Source organism: Borostomias antarcticus (genome assembly GCF_949987555.1).
Source record: "Borostomias antarcticus genome assembly, chromosome: 21".
Lineage (NCBI taxonomy): Eukaryota > Metazoa > Chordata > Actinopteri > Stomiiformes > Stomiidae > Borostomias > Borostomias antarcticus.
The window spans coordinates 8,470,703-8,486,592 of NC_140254.1; the positions used below are offsets into that span (position 1 = coordinate 8,470,703).

Here is a 15,890-nt window from a genome sequence, read left to right on the forward strand (position 1 = left end):
TTGCAACTTCTGTGGCCCATCTACAAATTGGATCAATCAAATAAATGATGTTGCAATCGTACCAGTGTTCTTGCGTTTCCTTCCTGTTGATATGATTTTCTCTTTAACAGGATTGAGACCTCACCCACCTCAACCTAACGATAAGATCAACCAGGGGCGGGGATCCTGGGGAGGTCAGGGGGGACATGCCCCCCCCAATATTTAGATTGGGGTAGTGGCATTCAAATGACCATACAGCCACTTAGGAAGATGTCCCCCCCAAAAAAATACTCAATGTAACTCAAAAAATACTCAACTCATAATGTCAATGTAAATGTCCCCCCCAAAGTTGGATACAGATCCCTGCCACTGAGATCAACTTTAATAATCCCAGGAAGGGGGGGGGGGGTTACTAGCTGTGGAACAACAAACTGACCTACATCAGTGTCCACACTTGAGGGCAACTTGTGTATTCTGTGTATTCTCCCACTCGCAGGGACAGAAATCACTGTGTATTCTCCCACTCGGACAGGCATTCCTCATTGTTCCAGACACTCTTTTCCATGTAAATCCTTTTCCTGTCTGGGACAGAGGAAACAGAGTCCTCATTTCCTGTCCTGAATTCTAAAAGCTGGTTGAATGAGGCTTTGGCTCGACCACCATTAATGAAGGTGAATCACTACATTGTTTGAATACTCTAATGCCTCAGTCCTTCCTTCCTCTGGCCGTTTTAATATCGTCCTCTGGTCATTTTAATATCTTCCTCTGGTCATTTTAATATCGTCCTCTGGCTGTTTTAATATCGTCCTCTGGTCATTTTAATATCGTCCTCTGGTTGTTTTAATATCATCCTCTAGTCATTTTAATATCGTCCTCTGGTCATTTTAATATCGTCTTCTGGTCATTTTAATATCTTCCTCTGGTCGTTTTACTCTTCTTTTTTATTTATTCCCCGTCTCCGTCCTCTTAAGCCTTTTGCCTCCTATCAGGCTGCTATTGTAAATAAGAAATTGTTCTTAATTGACTTGCCCGATTAAATCAAGGTTGATCATAATGATTCTACACAGATTTTACAAACGATGTGGTATCAGATGAGTGATTTCTCAAAGTATGGACTAGTTGAATGATCTAATTGGCCATGCCACCTTTCAGGCATGTGAACACTGAGTATCATGTAAGACGAGTGATGACATTAAATAAGTAAATGAGACACTAAAAACTTGCAAGAATGTCTCTTTAACATATGTTCATATGGGTTTGACATGGGGGACATGCCCTTCAAAAGAAAAGTACCAGGCAAGGCTTGGAAGTGATTTCGGAGTCCTACCACAATCATACCACGACTCAAACTTGTTGAAAAGTGTGCTCTTACAGACTTTCTAAAATGAAAGCATACTGGTATCATGTAAATAGGCTACACCAATATTACAGACAGCAAAGTTAAGTTAGTTCTAAGTTTTAACTTCCTCGCGGGCACATGCAATCTCAAGTTCTTATTATTGTATTCCAGCGGGCAAAAAAATAAATAAAAGGCAGCAAGAGGTAAAAGGACAAGGTGAGTCATCCTTTCCCCTCCGTTCCTCATTCAGTTCCCTGGCTGGAACTCCATTCCAATTTGTGGGAGAACAGATGGAAGGATTAAAGGAGAGTGTCTTTCAAAAGCCTTCCAGGACGCTTGATTCATCCCTTCCTACGACCACAGCACTCGTTTCTCAAAACCAGCTTCCTCTTATCTGGAGGCTCTGTAATTCAAGTTATTCTATTAAATGAAGACACATTCTCTTTGTCTCTCTCTCTCTCTCTCTCACACACACACACGCACGCACACGCGCACACACACCAAAAGGGTCCTTTGTTCTTTTCTTTTTTTATGAGCATATCTGAGAGTATGCAGATCAGTAAAAATGGTCACAAACTACAGTCACAAGTTTGAGTGCCCAAGGACTTCATCTCAGTCAAACCCCAGTGGTGGTGGTGCGCATGACTGTATAAATGATCAGTAACTTAGTACAATACGTGCATGTGTACAGAAGGAACAAAATACATTCACAATCTTATGGAGGCTATGTTCAAGCCAAGCAGACATGGCCTCCAAATCCCAGAAAACCTGCAGTCTGCAAAAAATCCAGAGTCTTATAGGTGCCTCGTCAGTGATGCCAGTCCACTGATCCCAGTTCTTTAGGTGTACAGGAGTGACAGTACTAGGCTAATGAGTTTGATGGTCTGGATGACTCAATTCAAACCACTTTTTGTTTGCCAGCCTCTCGATCCCTAACCCCTGCGGACACATGCATGGTCAAGGGGAGGCGGCGAACACGGGTCCCTCTCTCCCCGCGCTCGGCTAGCTCTTCTCGGGCCGGTTCCTCTCCAGCGCCGCCCTGGGGGTGAACTCCAGCTTCTCCTTCAGGCTCAGGACCTGGGTGCCGTCACGGCCCACCTGCTCCTCCAGCTTCCGCTCCTCGCGGAGCTCCAGGATGCTCTTCTCCTCCCCGGGCTTGGGGACGGGCGTCCCCCTGATGAACCACTCCAGGTGGTAGCCCACCGCCCCCACCACGAAGGCCACGGGGAAGGTGATGTAGGGGGCGTAGGCCCGCATGGCGATCCATGCCGGCCACATGACTGCTGCTCTCTCTGACCCTCTACCGCTGGTAGAAACAGATACAGTTCATTAACACTGACCAATAGTATGTAATGCTTTAGTAATAATAATACTGTAATACACGGATGATTAAAATGAGTTTTGTGTGGGCAGCTTGACCAAGGTATAACACTGGCTAACTTATTGAGACATGGTACACTGGTTTTTATGGAACACCTGAGTAGCTAGCTAGCTAACAATTCCAACTTGACAGAGGGCATTTAGCAGTACGCTAGCTACGGTAGCCTAGCTAACATGCTTTGACTAAGTTACATGACTAATACTCTGCTATCATGTACTTATCTTTCAATGTTCTATTGTATGGGTTAAAAACAAAACCTAGTCACAAAATGTTACCTATTAGGTGAGCCAGCAAGATATACAGATTACCTAACAAGTTAGCTAGACTTATCTAACAGGTAAGACGAAGTCAACTGAGTAGCTAACTAGCTAGTGTTAGCTTAGCCACACTAGCATGCTTCTTGGCAAAACAAGCAGGATAATTTCCTAGGAATTCAATTACATTTATTTTCTTCGCCAAAGTAGCAAAGTATTCAAATGTTATGACCATTATTTGCTACATAATGTCATTGGTTAACCGTTAACTAGACGCTATTTCTCCAGTCAGCTCACTCACCTTTAAAAATGTGCAATGACGAGACGCAGTCGGTGCGACGTAACTTCCGTGTAGATTACGTGTCCAGCCTCTGACGACATGTCATTGGTTGAACTAGACGCCAATCCCTGCGTTTCCATTCGCTCAACGCTTTCTTTGAGTTTGAGCGACACCCACGGGTTCTATTGAATAATCACATGCCACATTGGACTGGAGGAACTGGCGGAAAATATTTGTTGGAAAAAATGTGGATGACCCTATAAACATTTGATTACTAACAAAATCAACACGAGCCTATTACACAGCTAACCATTATCTATAAAAGCCGAGGAAAGATATCAACTGCTCCTTCTGTGATTCTCTGAAACGGTTCTTTTCTGGGCATTGTCCTTATGTGAAAGTGTTATGGCAAAATATGCAGATATGTGACTGACAATCTTTATTATGATTTTTCATAATATTGAAGAAAAAAAAAGTAGAATATTACAAATGTCATTATTATTAGTATTATTACGTGTTGATTATAAGATTTTTTTTTTTGATTTGATTTACTGACTTTACATTCTTGTTTGTCAAGGAATGTGAAGAGTGCATGAGCACAAACATATTAAAATAATAGTAAAGCCTTTAAAACATTGAATATTTATAATAATAAGTTATATATAACAAAGTGTTTCATTGTGTTTTTTTTTAATTTAATGTTATGTCTGTGTCCCCCTGGTGTTTTTATGATTGGTCTGTACACATACATTTATGTACTGTATACCTATATTCCGTGTTTTTGCATAAAACAACAACAACACACTAGTTTAGCTGCCCCACTCCGCACATACTTTTGGCTTGATTGTCTGCAGTAAAGCAGTGTGAACTCATGCAATGGCCTCAATGAAGTTCCTGCCTTTAGTGTAACTATTCAATCTCTCTCTGGTTTCATTGATTCGATTTGACAGACAGAATAATCTACAAAAACTTTATTAGTTATCATTACTATCAATTGCAAGATACACATGGCGTCTGCATAGATACTGTACAGCATACAAGTAGCTGGCCCTGAATTAAACAATATCATTGTTCTCACCCCTGCAGGTGATGATTATACTTATAATACACTGTACCATCAATCATAACCCTGAGACTGCTAGTTTGGCTCTTAGGTCTCATAAAAAATTTAAAAAAACATTGATACAGCTTCATCTCAAGTGGTTCAATGAATTACTCCTTGGTCTCGATACTGGTTGTAAACAACTGTTAATGCCAACATCACTGGAATATAATGTGCTACCAACATGACACAGCAACTAAATCTCTCAAAAATGGAAGACAAAGAAGCAGTGTGTTAAGATAGGTGGGGCAGTCTTTCAGCAGATAGTTGTTCTAAGTGGCGAGGGGGGTGACAACGCCGCACGTTACAAAGAACATGGCGTGGAGCGCGGAGTCAGGTCGGTGTTAGAAACATCGCTACTTGCTTTGGCATCTCAGGGGAATGTGATGTCCTTCTACGGAGTATGCGGTACAAGACAATGGGAGTTACCCCTACACGATGCATGTGATGTAGCACACATACAGGTTTCATTGGCACAATAAGGTCCACCATGCGCTACTACCAAGCCATCGCAGCTATTTGGGTTAAGGCAGTGGGCACGTATTGCTCTTAATATACATGTACTGTATACGTATTGCTCTCTTTTTCATCAACATAGCAAAGCCTATAAACTCCAGTCTTCTCTGTTACCAAGGAGGAGGGAGGGAAGCTTCCTCTTTTCAACATGGCTTCGTCTCTCTCTCCTTTTCCCTCTCCATCCTCCACTGTTCCAAGTCTTCACCGGGTCTCAGTCCCTATAGTCCTGGGTCCAGGTCAGGTCCCTGGACAGTGGTTCCTAAAACCTTCCTTCAGCACCCCCAGACACTTTGTTGGGTGTCCCATATTTTAGCCCCCATAGACTCACATGTATAAAATAAATATATGAACCCAATGTGCCGGGGCTAAAATGGAGTCTGCGGCCGGGGATGCTGAAGGGCCTAGTTTTAGGAACTACATTTCCCATGTCCCCTGTGTGCCTGGGTTGGACGTAGCACGCACATATAGCTGGGTAGGCATTGTCGATACTGGGGAGGGGGGGCTCACATGAGCCTGTTGATGGCGCAGGTGAGGAAGTCCTCGTAGTTCATGCGCACGTTCCCCGTCATAGCCGAGTCTTTCTGGCGGAAGGCGTCGGTCATGCTCTGGAGCTGGGTGCACACCTGGATGAAGCCGTCCAGCTGCATGGAGCCGGGGCGCCTGCCCCTGCCCGGCGCCGAGAAGCGAGCCGCCAGGGACTCGGCGAACTGGGGGCTCAGGTTGTAGCCCATCTGGGAGAGGGCTGGGGAGGAGAGCAGAGGGACGTTCAACGGACCGCGTGATGACACATCGTTTTTGTTAAGATGCTCGTGTGTTTAAGATGCTATTCTGTCACTCTCTCTCTCTCTCTCTCTCTCTCTCTCACACGCACGCAACCGCATGCAACCACGTGCAAATGCCCACACACATATACATACACAGACACACAAATACGGACACACACCTTGGCGCAGCTCGGTGGCGCTGATGCAGCCAGAGCGGTCTCGGTCGTACTGCTGGAACAGAGCCCTCCACTGCTGCATGAACGCCCACAGGGCCGAGAACCCAAACAGGTCCATACGACCACACCTGCTCTTGTCAAACATGTCTACGGTCAAACAGGGAGAGAGGGGTTTAGTCACACAGTCAGTCAGTAAACCTGGTGTGAGACAGGAATAGTTTCTCTAGCATGAGGCTAAAGAAACTCAAGTAGGATGCTAGTTTCAAAAATAAGAGATTTAAATATTATCACCAAGGATATGAGGTAACACATTTTCGAATATGCAGTCATTTTGGAAAAGGCCACACAAATCCCATTTTGCAGTCCTAATCACTCACGGCCAGGCAAACGCAGTTCCATGGAGGAATGTGAGAAACACAACGCTCGCGCTGACAACACACGCACTTCTCGTAAGGCAGGTTTGTCACAGACGTGTCTCATCAATGGCCATCTGTATTCGGATTGACTTTCCAGAGGTTGTGAAGCTTCTGTTGGAGTCGTCCCCTCAGACTGCACCTCTCTTGCCTCTTCAACATTCTCATCTGCGCCTCGCTCGTTTTTTCCGCCTGATTTATACCGTACGCAAGGTGCAAGACAAGTACACCAAAATGGCAGCTTTGTGTACCTGCATACCGAGGCCACTTCTAGTATGCGTGTACTGCATCAGGCTTAATTTCATTCTACTCTTTAAACTAGGGCTGTCGACAGACTAATATAATTTTTGGTCGACCAGCAGTTGTCCGTTTTTCCCGATTAGTCGAACGGTGCTTTTTACTATATGACATGCCTAGTTTGTTTTAGTAAATACAACTCATATGCACACTGCGCTTGTCTCATGCTTCATAACTTTCTTAAGTGAATGACACACATGAGTAACAACAGTCTTATGACTTCGAATGACTGAGTTCAAGAACATGTAGACCCAGCTATGTTAAGAGTGAAGGACACAGCAACCTGACAGGATTATGCGACAGATAAGCGAACCCAGCTGTGGCGCCAGCGGTCTCATGCTGTGTGGAGGATTAAAGATTGATTTTGATTTGCTCGACCAAAACAAATCTCAGTCGACCAGCAACCCATCGACCGAACAGTCAACCAGTCAACTTTAAACCCTCGCTTGCTCTCCCGCCTGACCCCTCCCACCCCCCTCCCCCCTCCCTCTCACTCACTGATCATCATGAGGCAGGTCTCGTCGTTGAAGGCCGACCAGTTGGAGTTGACCAGGGCCTGCTTCAGCTCCTTCAGGTTGATGCCGCCGCTGCGGTCTGTGTCCACCGTCTGGAACCACTGGTAGGCCTCTGGGTTCACCCCCGGGGGAACGTTACCTGGGGAGGGAGGATGGGGACAGGGGGGGCGGAGGACAGGAGAGAGGAGGAGAGGAGACCATTCACTGACAGCCAACTGTGTCACACACCAGTACATCAGCAGTGTGACACCCCACATCAGCTGACGGGTGACAGTTAAAGGAGGAGAGGAGAGACAGAGGGACTGTTAGACGAGCAGACAGAGGGAGAGAAAGAGCGAGAGAGGTGGTTTGAGGCGGAGCCCAGATGGATGTGGTCCCTGCGGTTAGTGATAACTCACCACACACGCACGCACGCACACGCGCGCGCGCGCACACACACACACACACACACACTCTCTCTCTCTCTCCTACCTCTGACTCACTCAGTATTACGCCAGTCATCACTCCAGCAGATTAATCCGGCTGAGGGGCACAAACTGAATCCTGTTCTCTACATGACTGCCTCAGCCCAGACCAGATGAGTCACTCTCCCTATCCATCATCCACTGACTGAATGACTGAGAGAGAGAGAGAGAGAGAGGGGGGGGGGGGAGGGGAGAGAGAGAAAGAGAGAGAGGGGGGGGGAAAGAGAGAGAGAGAGAGAGAGAGGGGTGGGGGGGAGAGAGAGAGAGGGGGGGGGGAGAGAGAAAGAGAGGGGGGGCGAGAAAAAGCGAAAGGGGTGGGGTAGGCAGGAAACAGGTGGAGTGCTAAAAGATAGAGAGAAGGAGAGGGAGGGTAAGGGAGGACGTGGAGGAAAAGGGAGAGAGAGAATGGCAGTAAAATAGAAGAGGTATGACGTATAGGCCTATGACAAGTCCTCGGGGCAGCTCAACCAGACCACAGTAGTCTGAAGAAGGGGAGACATGTCATAGTGCTCAAGTGCGGCTCACGCGCACACACACAGCCTCACGCTGTCTCAATCCACCCACACCATTTACCTGCAGGAGCCTGCTGGCCGTACGCCCCCCCCTGGTGTTGACCCCCATAGCCGCCGCCGCCGTAGGGCCCTCCAGGTGCCTGCCCCCCTCCGTAGGGCGCCCCTGGAGCTCCCCCGTGCCCCGGCCCGTACTGCCCCCCTGCTCCGTACCCCCCGTATGGGCCCCCCGGCGCCGCCCCTCCGCCGTACTGGCCCCCCGGCGGCACGGGCGCACCCCCGCCCCCGTAAGGGGCGTAACCTGACGGGGCCGAGCCCCCGTACTGCCCCGGGGGAGCGGACGCTCCGTAGGGACCGCCTCCACCGTGGGGGGCGGAGGGGCCTCCTGGGGGGACGCCACCCCCGTACGGAGCACTCGGAGGCGGATGCTGGCGGGACCCTCCTGGTCCTCCATGATAACCCTGTGAAGCAGAAGGGGAGTCTATTGAGTTTTTCCCACGATACTTCCACGAGATTAATCTGCTAGCCACATAGGAAGCTAGCTAACGCGAGTGGGCTGTCATGTTTGTGTAGCAGTCCACTCCTTGACAATGCGGCCATATGGAACGGCCAGGCTGAAACTGAGCTCAGTAGTTATCTATCTAGCCTAACATAAAACATCAGACATAAAACACATTAGTCCAGTTTCCAGGTCATCGTAGCTAGCCAATTTATACATTTATTTGATGAGTTATACATAATAATATACTATTTTGCTAGCTATTAGCACTACGCTTGCTAGCTAGCTAACGTTACAGTATGCTGGCCGCTCTAGCTAGCACTACTAACGTTAGCTAAGCTAGCATAACTTTTTTGGTTTTGATGATGACTTGAGCATTCACTTTGCTAGACTGAAAACACAATGCATTGATAAGCTAGAGATCATAACAATTATCTTTACAGATAGTCGTTTTATTAAACCCGGAAGTGCTGTATTTACCTGGCCGTAGACACTCATGGCGAAATGTTTCTCAACCAACTCCGGAGCATCTGAAGGCTACAAGTCATACTGAAATTCTTGCTGCTTCTCACAGTGTGATTGGTGCATTGCCCTGTCCGTCAAAACCACTCCTTCACCCGCCGTCTCTGATTGGACGACAGTGTGGAACGAACGATGACGATGGAATTAATGAGTCATCACGTCCAGCAGTGCAACTCCAGCAGTGACTCAACCATGGATGTATTGGTCTAGTCTGGATAAGAATTAATTCATCAGCCTCAGATAAAGCTGCACCACCTATACCCACAACCTATACCCACATAAAACATAACTGTCAATGAAATTAACTGTTTTTTTATGTGGATTTGTGCCAAAAACAGGCGACTAAGATTGTCTTCATTTAAATATAGCCCACATGTTTCATCTGGAAGGCAGGTTGCATCAGTTTATGAGACCTATGGAAACTGTGTAGAGATGATCAGATAGATGAAACCAAATTAATTCGTGGATAAATTATTATTATTTGGTTGAATGTATTTTTCTGAGATGAAATGCCACTGTAAATGTAACAGAAAAAGTAAAAAAAAGAAAAGAAAAGAAAAAAAGATTGCAACCATTCAATCAATTATCAATTATCACACATAAAATAGCATATCCTACAGGTGTCACTGGTAACCCATAGCAATGATGATAACGCTATTGAAGAACTCTCATGTATTTGTAGTGTAATGTTTTTCCGACCTTCTACACGTGAAAATGCACTGGAATGGCAGTCAAACCCGTAACTTCCCACCTGTGAACTCATACCAGATCGATGTACTCCAAGTTGCGCTCTCTGACATCACACAGCCCTCTAAGCAAGATGGCAGCCCCCATGGGTATGGCGACAAAGATAACTTTAGGGCAACGTAAAGTAAATTTGTACGTTGTAATCAAAATAATACAAACGATTATGCACTACAATCTGCTATGTGTATGTAATGATGCCCAAATATGTATGAGATAGCTAGAGCTAGCTAGCTAACATTAAGGTAAACCTGAACGTGACCATGCAAACGGCGAAAAGTCGATGATGTCAATAAATAAAATGTGACGTACGATTTCTTAGCATAGCGAAATTAGGCATACAATGTTTAGCTTGCCAGCTCTGACAATGTGCCAAATCTCAAGCTTTTACCATATCAGCTTGTTTACATTTATCCAGAATGCCACGCATTCAGACAGTTTGCCTGGAACGCTATGAAGTCGTGAGTCGTGACTTGAAGTCGTAACTTACGGGCTCAAAATCCTATATGGAACGCAGCATAACTGCAGTGAGCTGTGGTGAATGTGACCGGGTAAAAGACAATGACTGCTGCTGAACTGAAATCACATGGCTGCGGCGCAAACTGCCATCTCAGTGCTCACATGCCTCACAACGTGTCCCAAATGTCACAAAACGACATGTTTGTATCTCTGGCACGCAGGCCTGCTGCACGGGAAACTCCAGCTGCTGACGGTTCTGCCTCTTCCCTCGGCCCTCCTGTTTCATGTTCTCCTGTGACTGGGTGGTGGCTGCATTTAGTTTTTTTATTTTTTTATCCCACGTCTTCCCATTGTGTCTGTAATGTGCTTTTGGAGGTGGGGCGTTCCCTCCATGCGTCTCTTCATACGTGGCATGACAAGCTCGTCTCTTCATACGTGACATGACAAGCTTGTCTCTTCATACGTGACATGACAAGCTCGTCACCCAGGTCCGTGATGACAAGCCGCCGTGCGCCGGTCACACCACCCATGTCATAATCAGAGAGCTGAGCAGGGAAGTTGCTGTGGGCACTGAGGCTGGCGACGATCAGCAGCTTGGCCAGAGCATCATGGGCCACCTCCGTGTTCTCCGAGCTCCTCCACGTGTCTCTCCTCCTTATGTGTCTTTTCCCCCTGTCTCCCCTCTCCATGTCTCCTCCCCCTGTCCCTCCTCCCTCTGTCTCCCCTCTCCATCTCTCCTCGCCTGTCTCTCTTTCTCCTGTCTCTCCTCCCTCTGTTTGTTTGTTTGTTTTATTTACATCCCCATTAGCTTTTGCAAAGCAGCAGCTATTCTTCCTGTGTCTATATTATTTCATCGTGACAATGCAATGTTCAAATACACAGACAACATGAAAACACATAATTACGTACTGTAAATACACAACATAATATAAACACACAGACATCCCATTTCACATAGATCAACAACACTGAGACAAATACAAAACAATAAAAATACAAAACAATATAAATACAATACAAAAACAAAACAATACTTGTATTGTACTATGTATTGTACTATGCATTGTATTGTACTATGCATGTATGCACGTATGTATGTGTGTATGAATGTAGTACTTTTTTTTTTTCGTTTGTCAAATGTGTGTACTATGTAATGTGTTGCATATGTGAGCTGTGTCGCAAGACCAATTTCAGCATTGCTGACAATAAAGTTATATCGTATAGTATCATATCATAACACAATATAAACTATAGGAAGATAAACAATACTAGAATCGTTTGGTCACCTTAGGTGGTACCAGTTAGTGAAAATAATATTATTAGTAATGGGTCCTACACATCCAACAGCTGTACATGTTGATGCATCATGGAGGGATGGTGTCGCTTGTTTTAGGCTTCCTAGTAACAAGAATTTGTTTTGGCGATCATGATAACATTGACTGTATCCTAGGCTACAGGATGGTGATGTTAGCATGTGGCCTCTAGGCTTTTGTTCTGGCATTGGAATATGTGACGTGCTGCCGTCTTGTGAACAGCTCGTGTTTTTTCTCAATCAGCCTTAGTGGGAGTGGTCTGTGAAGTATGCCTACATGACTCAGGTTTACTTTGCTGGGTGATTCATGCTGTGATACTCGCCTTTGTTAGGCTGTTATTCACAGGCTGCCTCTATTCACAGGCTTCAGGCTTAACAATCAACACAAGTTAACAACACAACAACATACAGTACATTGCTAAAACCAGCACAGGGAATCATAAAAAAAACAAGCATAATATTACTATGTGCAAAGTGGCATAGTGTGTGTGTAAGAGTTCTTCCTCATTGTTTGTTTAAAATCTTTATGGCAGTGGGAATGAATTTATCTATCTATCTATCTATCTATCTATCTATCTATCTATCTATCTATCTATCTATCTATCTATCTATCTATCTATCTATCTATCTATCTATCTATCTCTGTGTGGATGGTCTGTCTGGTTTGTCTGTGTGGTGTGCATGTCTGTCTTGTGATTTTAGCAGGAGTTTACATTGATTTAGTTTTTTGATAACAGGCAACTATTAAGTGCCGACACCTTTTCCACCAAATCACTGTGATATTGACTATATGATTAGCAGAAGACATATACTGTATGTTTTTGAATTATAAAATGTTTATAAAACTCAATAATATGAATACAATAATGATGGGCAGTTTAAAGTCCAAATCCACTGTTTTGATGGACATCACTGCCTCATTTCAAATAATGGAGATCTCAGACTATGAGGAAGATGTAAGCATTGCATTTCTACTATAATGTCTCCTTTTAATTGGACACCATATTCTGCTTTATCATGTTTCTTCATTAGAGAGCAGTGCATGTACGGTATACACATTTCAGATTAAACTGTTAATGTCCCAGATATTTCCAAAAGCATACACAGTATGGGGTAAGAGATTAATATTATACACTTAGTCCTTAAACATTTTTACCAACTGTACACCTGTAACTATTTCAGGCAAGTGCAATATGTGCGTACACACACACACACACACACACACACACACACACACACACACACACACACACACACACACACACACACACATTCTATCTCACTTTATGTTTACTCTCATGTCATTCATTCTCAGTCGTTATCTTCTTCAAAAAAGTTTTCAGTTCCAAGTAACTGGCCAGTACTCTGAAAGGCAATCTTGTTTGTGGATAATTTATAATGACGTGCAGTGTGTCTCAAAGATGCTGAATCAGTTGAACAAAAAGTCCACCGCAACAAAGTCTCTTAGCACCACTCAGTCTGCGACTTCCCCCGTGTCACATGACTCACACACAATGGGTCTGTCCCAATTCAAGGGTTGCATCCTACCTAGGTCGCAGCCTACGCGGTCTACGTAGGTCGCGTCCTTCAGGCCAGGTAGGCCGGATGTAAACGTTTTGTGAAATGGGACGGTCTAGCCTACGGAGGATTCCCAACTTGTTATTTTGTTGCCTAGGCAGCCCCAAGCGCGTGCCAAGCGCACTGCGTGCCGGTAGTGCGACCTGTCCTGAAGTAACTTAGCGCGACCTGTCCTGTTGTTATGGAAACACCACAGAAAATGCCTTATCTAAATCGTCTATCTAAACTCGTAGATACAGGCGTAATTTGGATAAAGTTTCCACATATTGGGATTCTATGGTGGTACTATCAGGCATGACATTTTATTAAAATGTAATAACATTAACATCAAAGCGGTTTAAAAACGTTTTAAAATCCGAGCAATGGCGGCTGGTACAGGAATTCATCTGGACCGAAACGCATTCTGGGAGATAGGCCGCGAAGGCAGGCTGCGAAGGATCCATCAGTTGTATCCTTCAAATTCGTCAAAAGTAGGCCGCATTTGTGGGCTGCATTCGGAGGACTCTTCGTAGGCTGAATGAATTGGGACAGCACTTGTCGCCCCGCTGTGATGTAGCAGCCTTCAAATCCGGCCTAGGTAGGATGCAACCCTTGAATTGGGACAGACCCTATTTCCTCTCCGCTGGCGGCTCCTCAGCCTCGACGTTACAGAGGTTCTGAATGGACGCCGTGTTGGTGGGGTCCTCCCTTACCGATGACTTGGACCTGAACTCTGGCCTCGTCCGGGTTAAGGGCGCCATCTCGTGCCGCTCCGCCATCATCCTCCTCACCGCCTCCTTCCTCTTCCTCGCAAGCTTCTGAATGCGCTTGCAGATCAGGTAGATCATCTCGCAGAAGCACATGAAGATGCAGACGGCTGAGGACACCACCATGAAGTAGGTGAAGATTTTCTTCTCGGTGGGGCGGGAGATGTAGCAGTCCACCGTGTTGGGGCAGGGCTCCAGCGAGCACTTGGAGAGGCGGGGCATGTCGTAGCCCTCGTAGACGTAGTAGAGGATGTAGAGGAAGCCAGCATCGAAGCCTGCCTTGAACACAAGGCTCACCTTAGGAGATCATGATGGAGAATGATTAGGACAAGCTGGACAAGCTATGAATCACAATCAGTTTTATTAGTCATGGTAGTTTTACACATACTAGGAATTTGCTTTGGTTGAATGGTGCATAACACTGATGGGGACAATATCAGACAGGATAACAGAGCATAGTGGTCGTAGGGGGTGTCAGGCTTGACCATGGCCTGGAGGTACTGTAGGGGTGAGCTGTTCCTTTCATTGCCAGGTAGGGTAGTATATAGCCTTTTAACTTGAGGTAGAAAATTTATGATATATATTTGTAGATATAATTTTGAGATGAGAAACATAGTTGGTTGTATGCACTGATCTGAGAGTAAGGCAGAGTCCACTGTAAATGTAACAGAAAAAAACTCACAAACATTGAGCCTACAAACAATGTATTATTTTAATTTACAAACTCAATCACCTTAGTTAAAAATTACCAAAATTAAATGTAGATTGAAGTGATTTTTATACTTTATTTTGTTGGGTAATCCACTCTAAATCCACCCTTCTGTGGAGATCAAGGGAATCTTGATTGTTTGGATCAAAATGATCTCAATCCTAATGATAAAGTTTTAAACTATGCATTTTGAAGATCTGATTCAGATTAAAACTGGGATTTGATTACCTGATCTGATCGGATTGCCAATCCTTGTATTTTGGTTTGGAACTAACGATTTGCAGGATTTAATCCAGTGCAATTTAATTTGTGTAAATTCATGAATTTGTAAAAAAAATTTTTTTGTAAATTTGTAATTTGTACATTTGTAATTTGTAAATTAAGTATTAAACTTAATACTAATTAATCTTAAATCCGGCAGCAACATTTCACTGTGACTGTACACCATATATTACATGTGACTAATAAAAGGACTCTTAGCGGCTCACCAGGTAGGTCCACCACAGTCCGCCGCGCTTCTTGCCCGGGTTGGCGTAGAGGTGCGAGCCCTGGTGTGAGGTCGTATACTGCTGGTCCTTCTTCTCACGGTACTTCACATGCCCCACCACCATGAGAGAGGGGCAGGTGACGAAGATCAGCTGCAGGGCCCACAGGCGGATGTGGGAGATGGGGAAGATGTGGTCGTAGCAGACGTTGCTGCAGCCGGGCTGGGCCGTGTTGCAGACAAAGTCCTTGCTCTCGTCGCCCCACACGCGCTGGGCGGCCACCACGAACACCATGACGCGGAAGACGAACACCATGGAGAGCCAGATGCGGCCGAAGACGGTGGAGTACTTGTTCACCCCACTGAGGAGCGCCTCCAGCGCCGACCAGTTCATGGCGGCGAGGGGTGTGGCCAACCAAGAGGAGGAGGGGTAGGGGGCGTGGCTTCACTAGACAAGGGGTGGGGCTTTGGGAGGGATGGGAGAGTGAGTCTCAGCCACTGAAAAGGAGAGAGAGAACTGCTTAATTCAACACCATGTTTAAAGTCATCATTCTGTCCCCCTTTCCTTTGATCTGAAACGACTAGACTAAAAGATTCTCGCCTCTCCAACCATAATGCAAGATCTTAAGGAAAGGAAGAAGGGTGTGTATTTTCTGGAGTATAATTCATACAGGTCCCATAGCTACGATCCTCCATCCCTACTTTAACACTTACCCAGCTTGACTTATTACACATCACTGCGTTGGTCATCATCAGGGACTCCCCATTCAATAAAAACAAAAACAAACAATAGACTGTACTACAGCGATGTTTGAGTAGTGAGCCTGAACAGCCAAGCTACAGTATTG

At 45.4% G+C, this 15,890-nt stretch overlaps 3 protein-coding genes across 3 annotated transcripts; all 3 read right to left on the reverse strand.

Moving 5' to 3' along the window:
• Window positions 1-1,680: 1,680 nt before the first annotated feature.
• smim12 (small integral membrane protein 12) lies at window positions 1,681-3,291 on the reverse strand. The gene is made up of 2 exons (XM_084455133.1): window positions 3,255-3,291; window positions 1,681-2,624 (listed from the first exon to the last, which is right to left on the reverse strand). Exon 2 carries the CDS (start codon window positions 2,594-2,596, stop codon window positions 2,321-2,323), a length of 276 nt encoding a protein of 91 aa, XP_084311259.1. The 5' UTR covers window positions 2,597-2,624; window positions 3,255-3,291; the 3' UTR covers window positions 1,681-2,320.
• Window positions 3,292-4,189: 898 nt separating this feature from the next.
• On the reverse strand, window positions 4,190-8,993 carry pef1 (penta-EF-hand domain containing 1). The gene is made up of 5 exons (XM_084455673.1): window positions 8,969-8,993; window positions 8,054-8,450; window positions 7,000-7,155; window positions 5,795-5,938; window positions 4,190-5,593 (listed from the first exon to the last, which is right to left on the reverse strand). The coding sequence occupies exons 1-5, from the start codon at window positions 8,984-8,986 to the stop codon at window positions 5,355-5,357; spliced, it is 954 nt and encodes a 317-aa protein (XP_084311799.1). The 5' UTR covers window positions 8,987-8,993; the 3' UTR covers window positions 4,190-5,354.
• Window positions 8,994-13,711: 4,718 nt separating this feature from the next.
• gjb9b (gap junction protein beta 9b) lies at window positions 13,712-15,436 on the reverse strand (the record flags this gene model as incomplete). Its single annotated transcript, XM_084455594.1, has 2 exons — window positions 13,712-14,146; window positions 15,047-15,436. The coding sequence occupies 2 exons, from the start codon at window positions 15,434-15,436 to the stop codon at window positions 13,712-13,714; spliced, it is 825 nt and encodes a 274-aa protein (XP_084311720.1).
• Between the last annotated feature and the right edge of the window lie 454 nt (window positions 15,437-15,890).

Excerpts from the sequence above, each read along its gene's own strand:
- smim12 (XM_084455133.1), bottom strand. The coding sequence starts at position 2,596 with ATGTGGCCGGCATGGATCGCCATGCGGGCCTACGCCCCCTACATCACC.
- pef1 (XM_084455673.1), bottom strand. Across the intron at positions 5,939-6,999 it reads GACCTGCCTCATGATGATCA|ACATGTTTGACAAGAGCAGG; the intron begins GTGAGTGAGAGG and ends GTTTGACCGTAG. Across the intron at positions 5,594-5,794 it reads CGCCACCGAGCTGCGCCAAG|CCCTCTCCCAGATGGGCTAC; the intron begins GTGTGTGTCCGT and ends TCTCCTCCCCAG.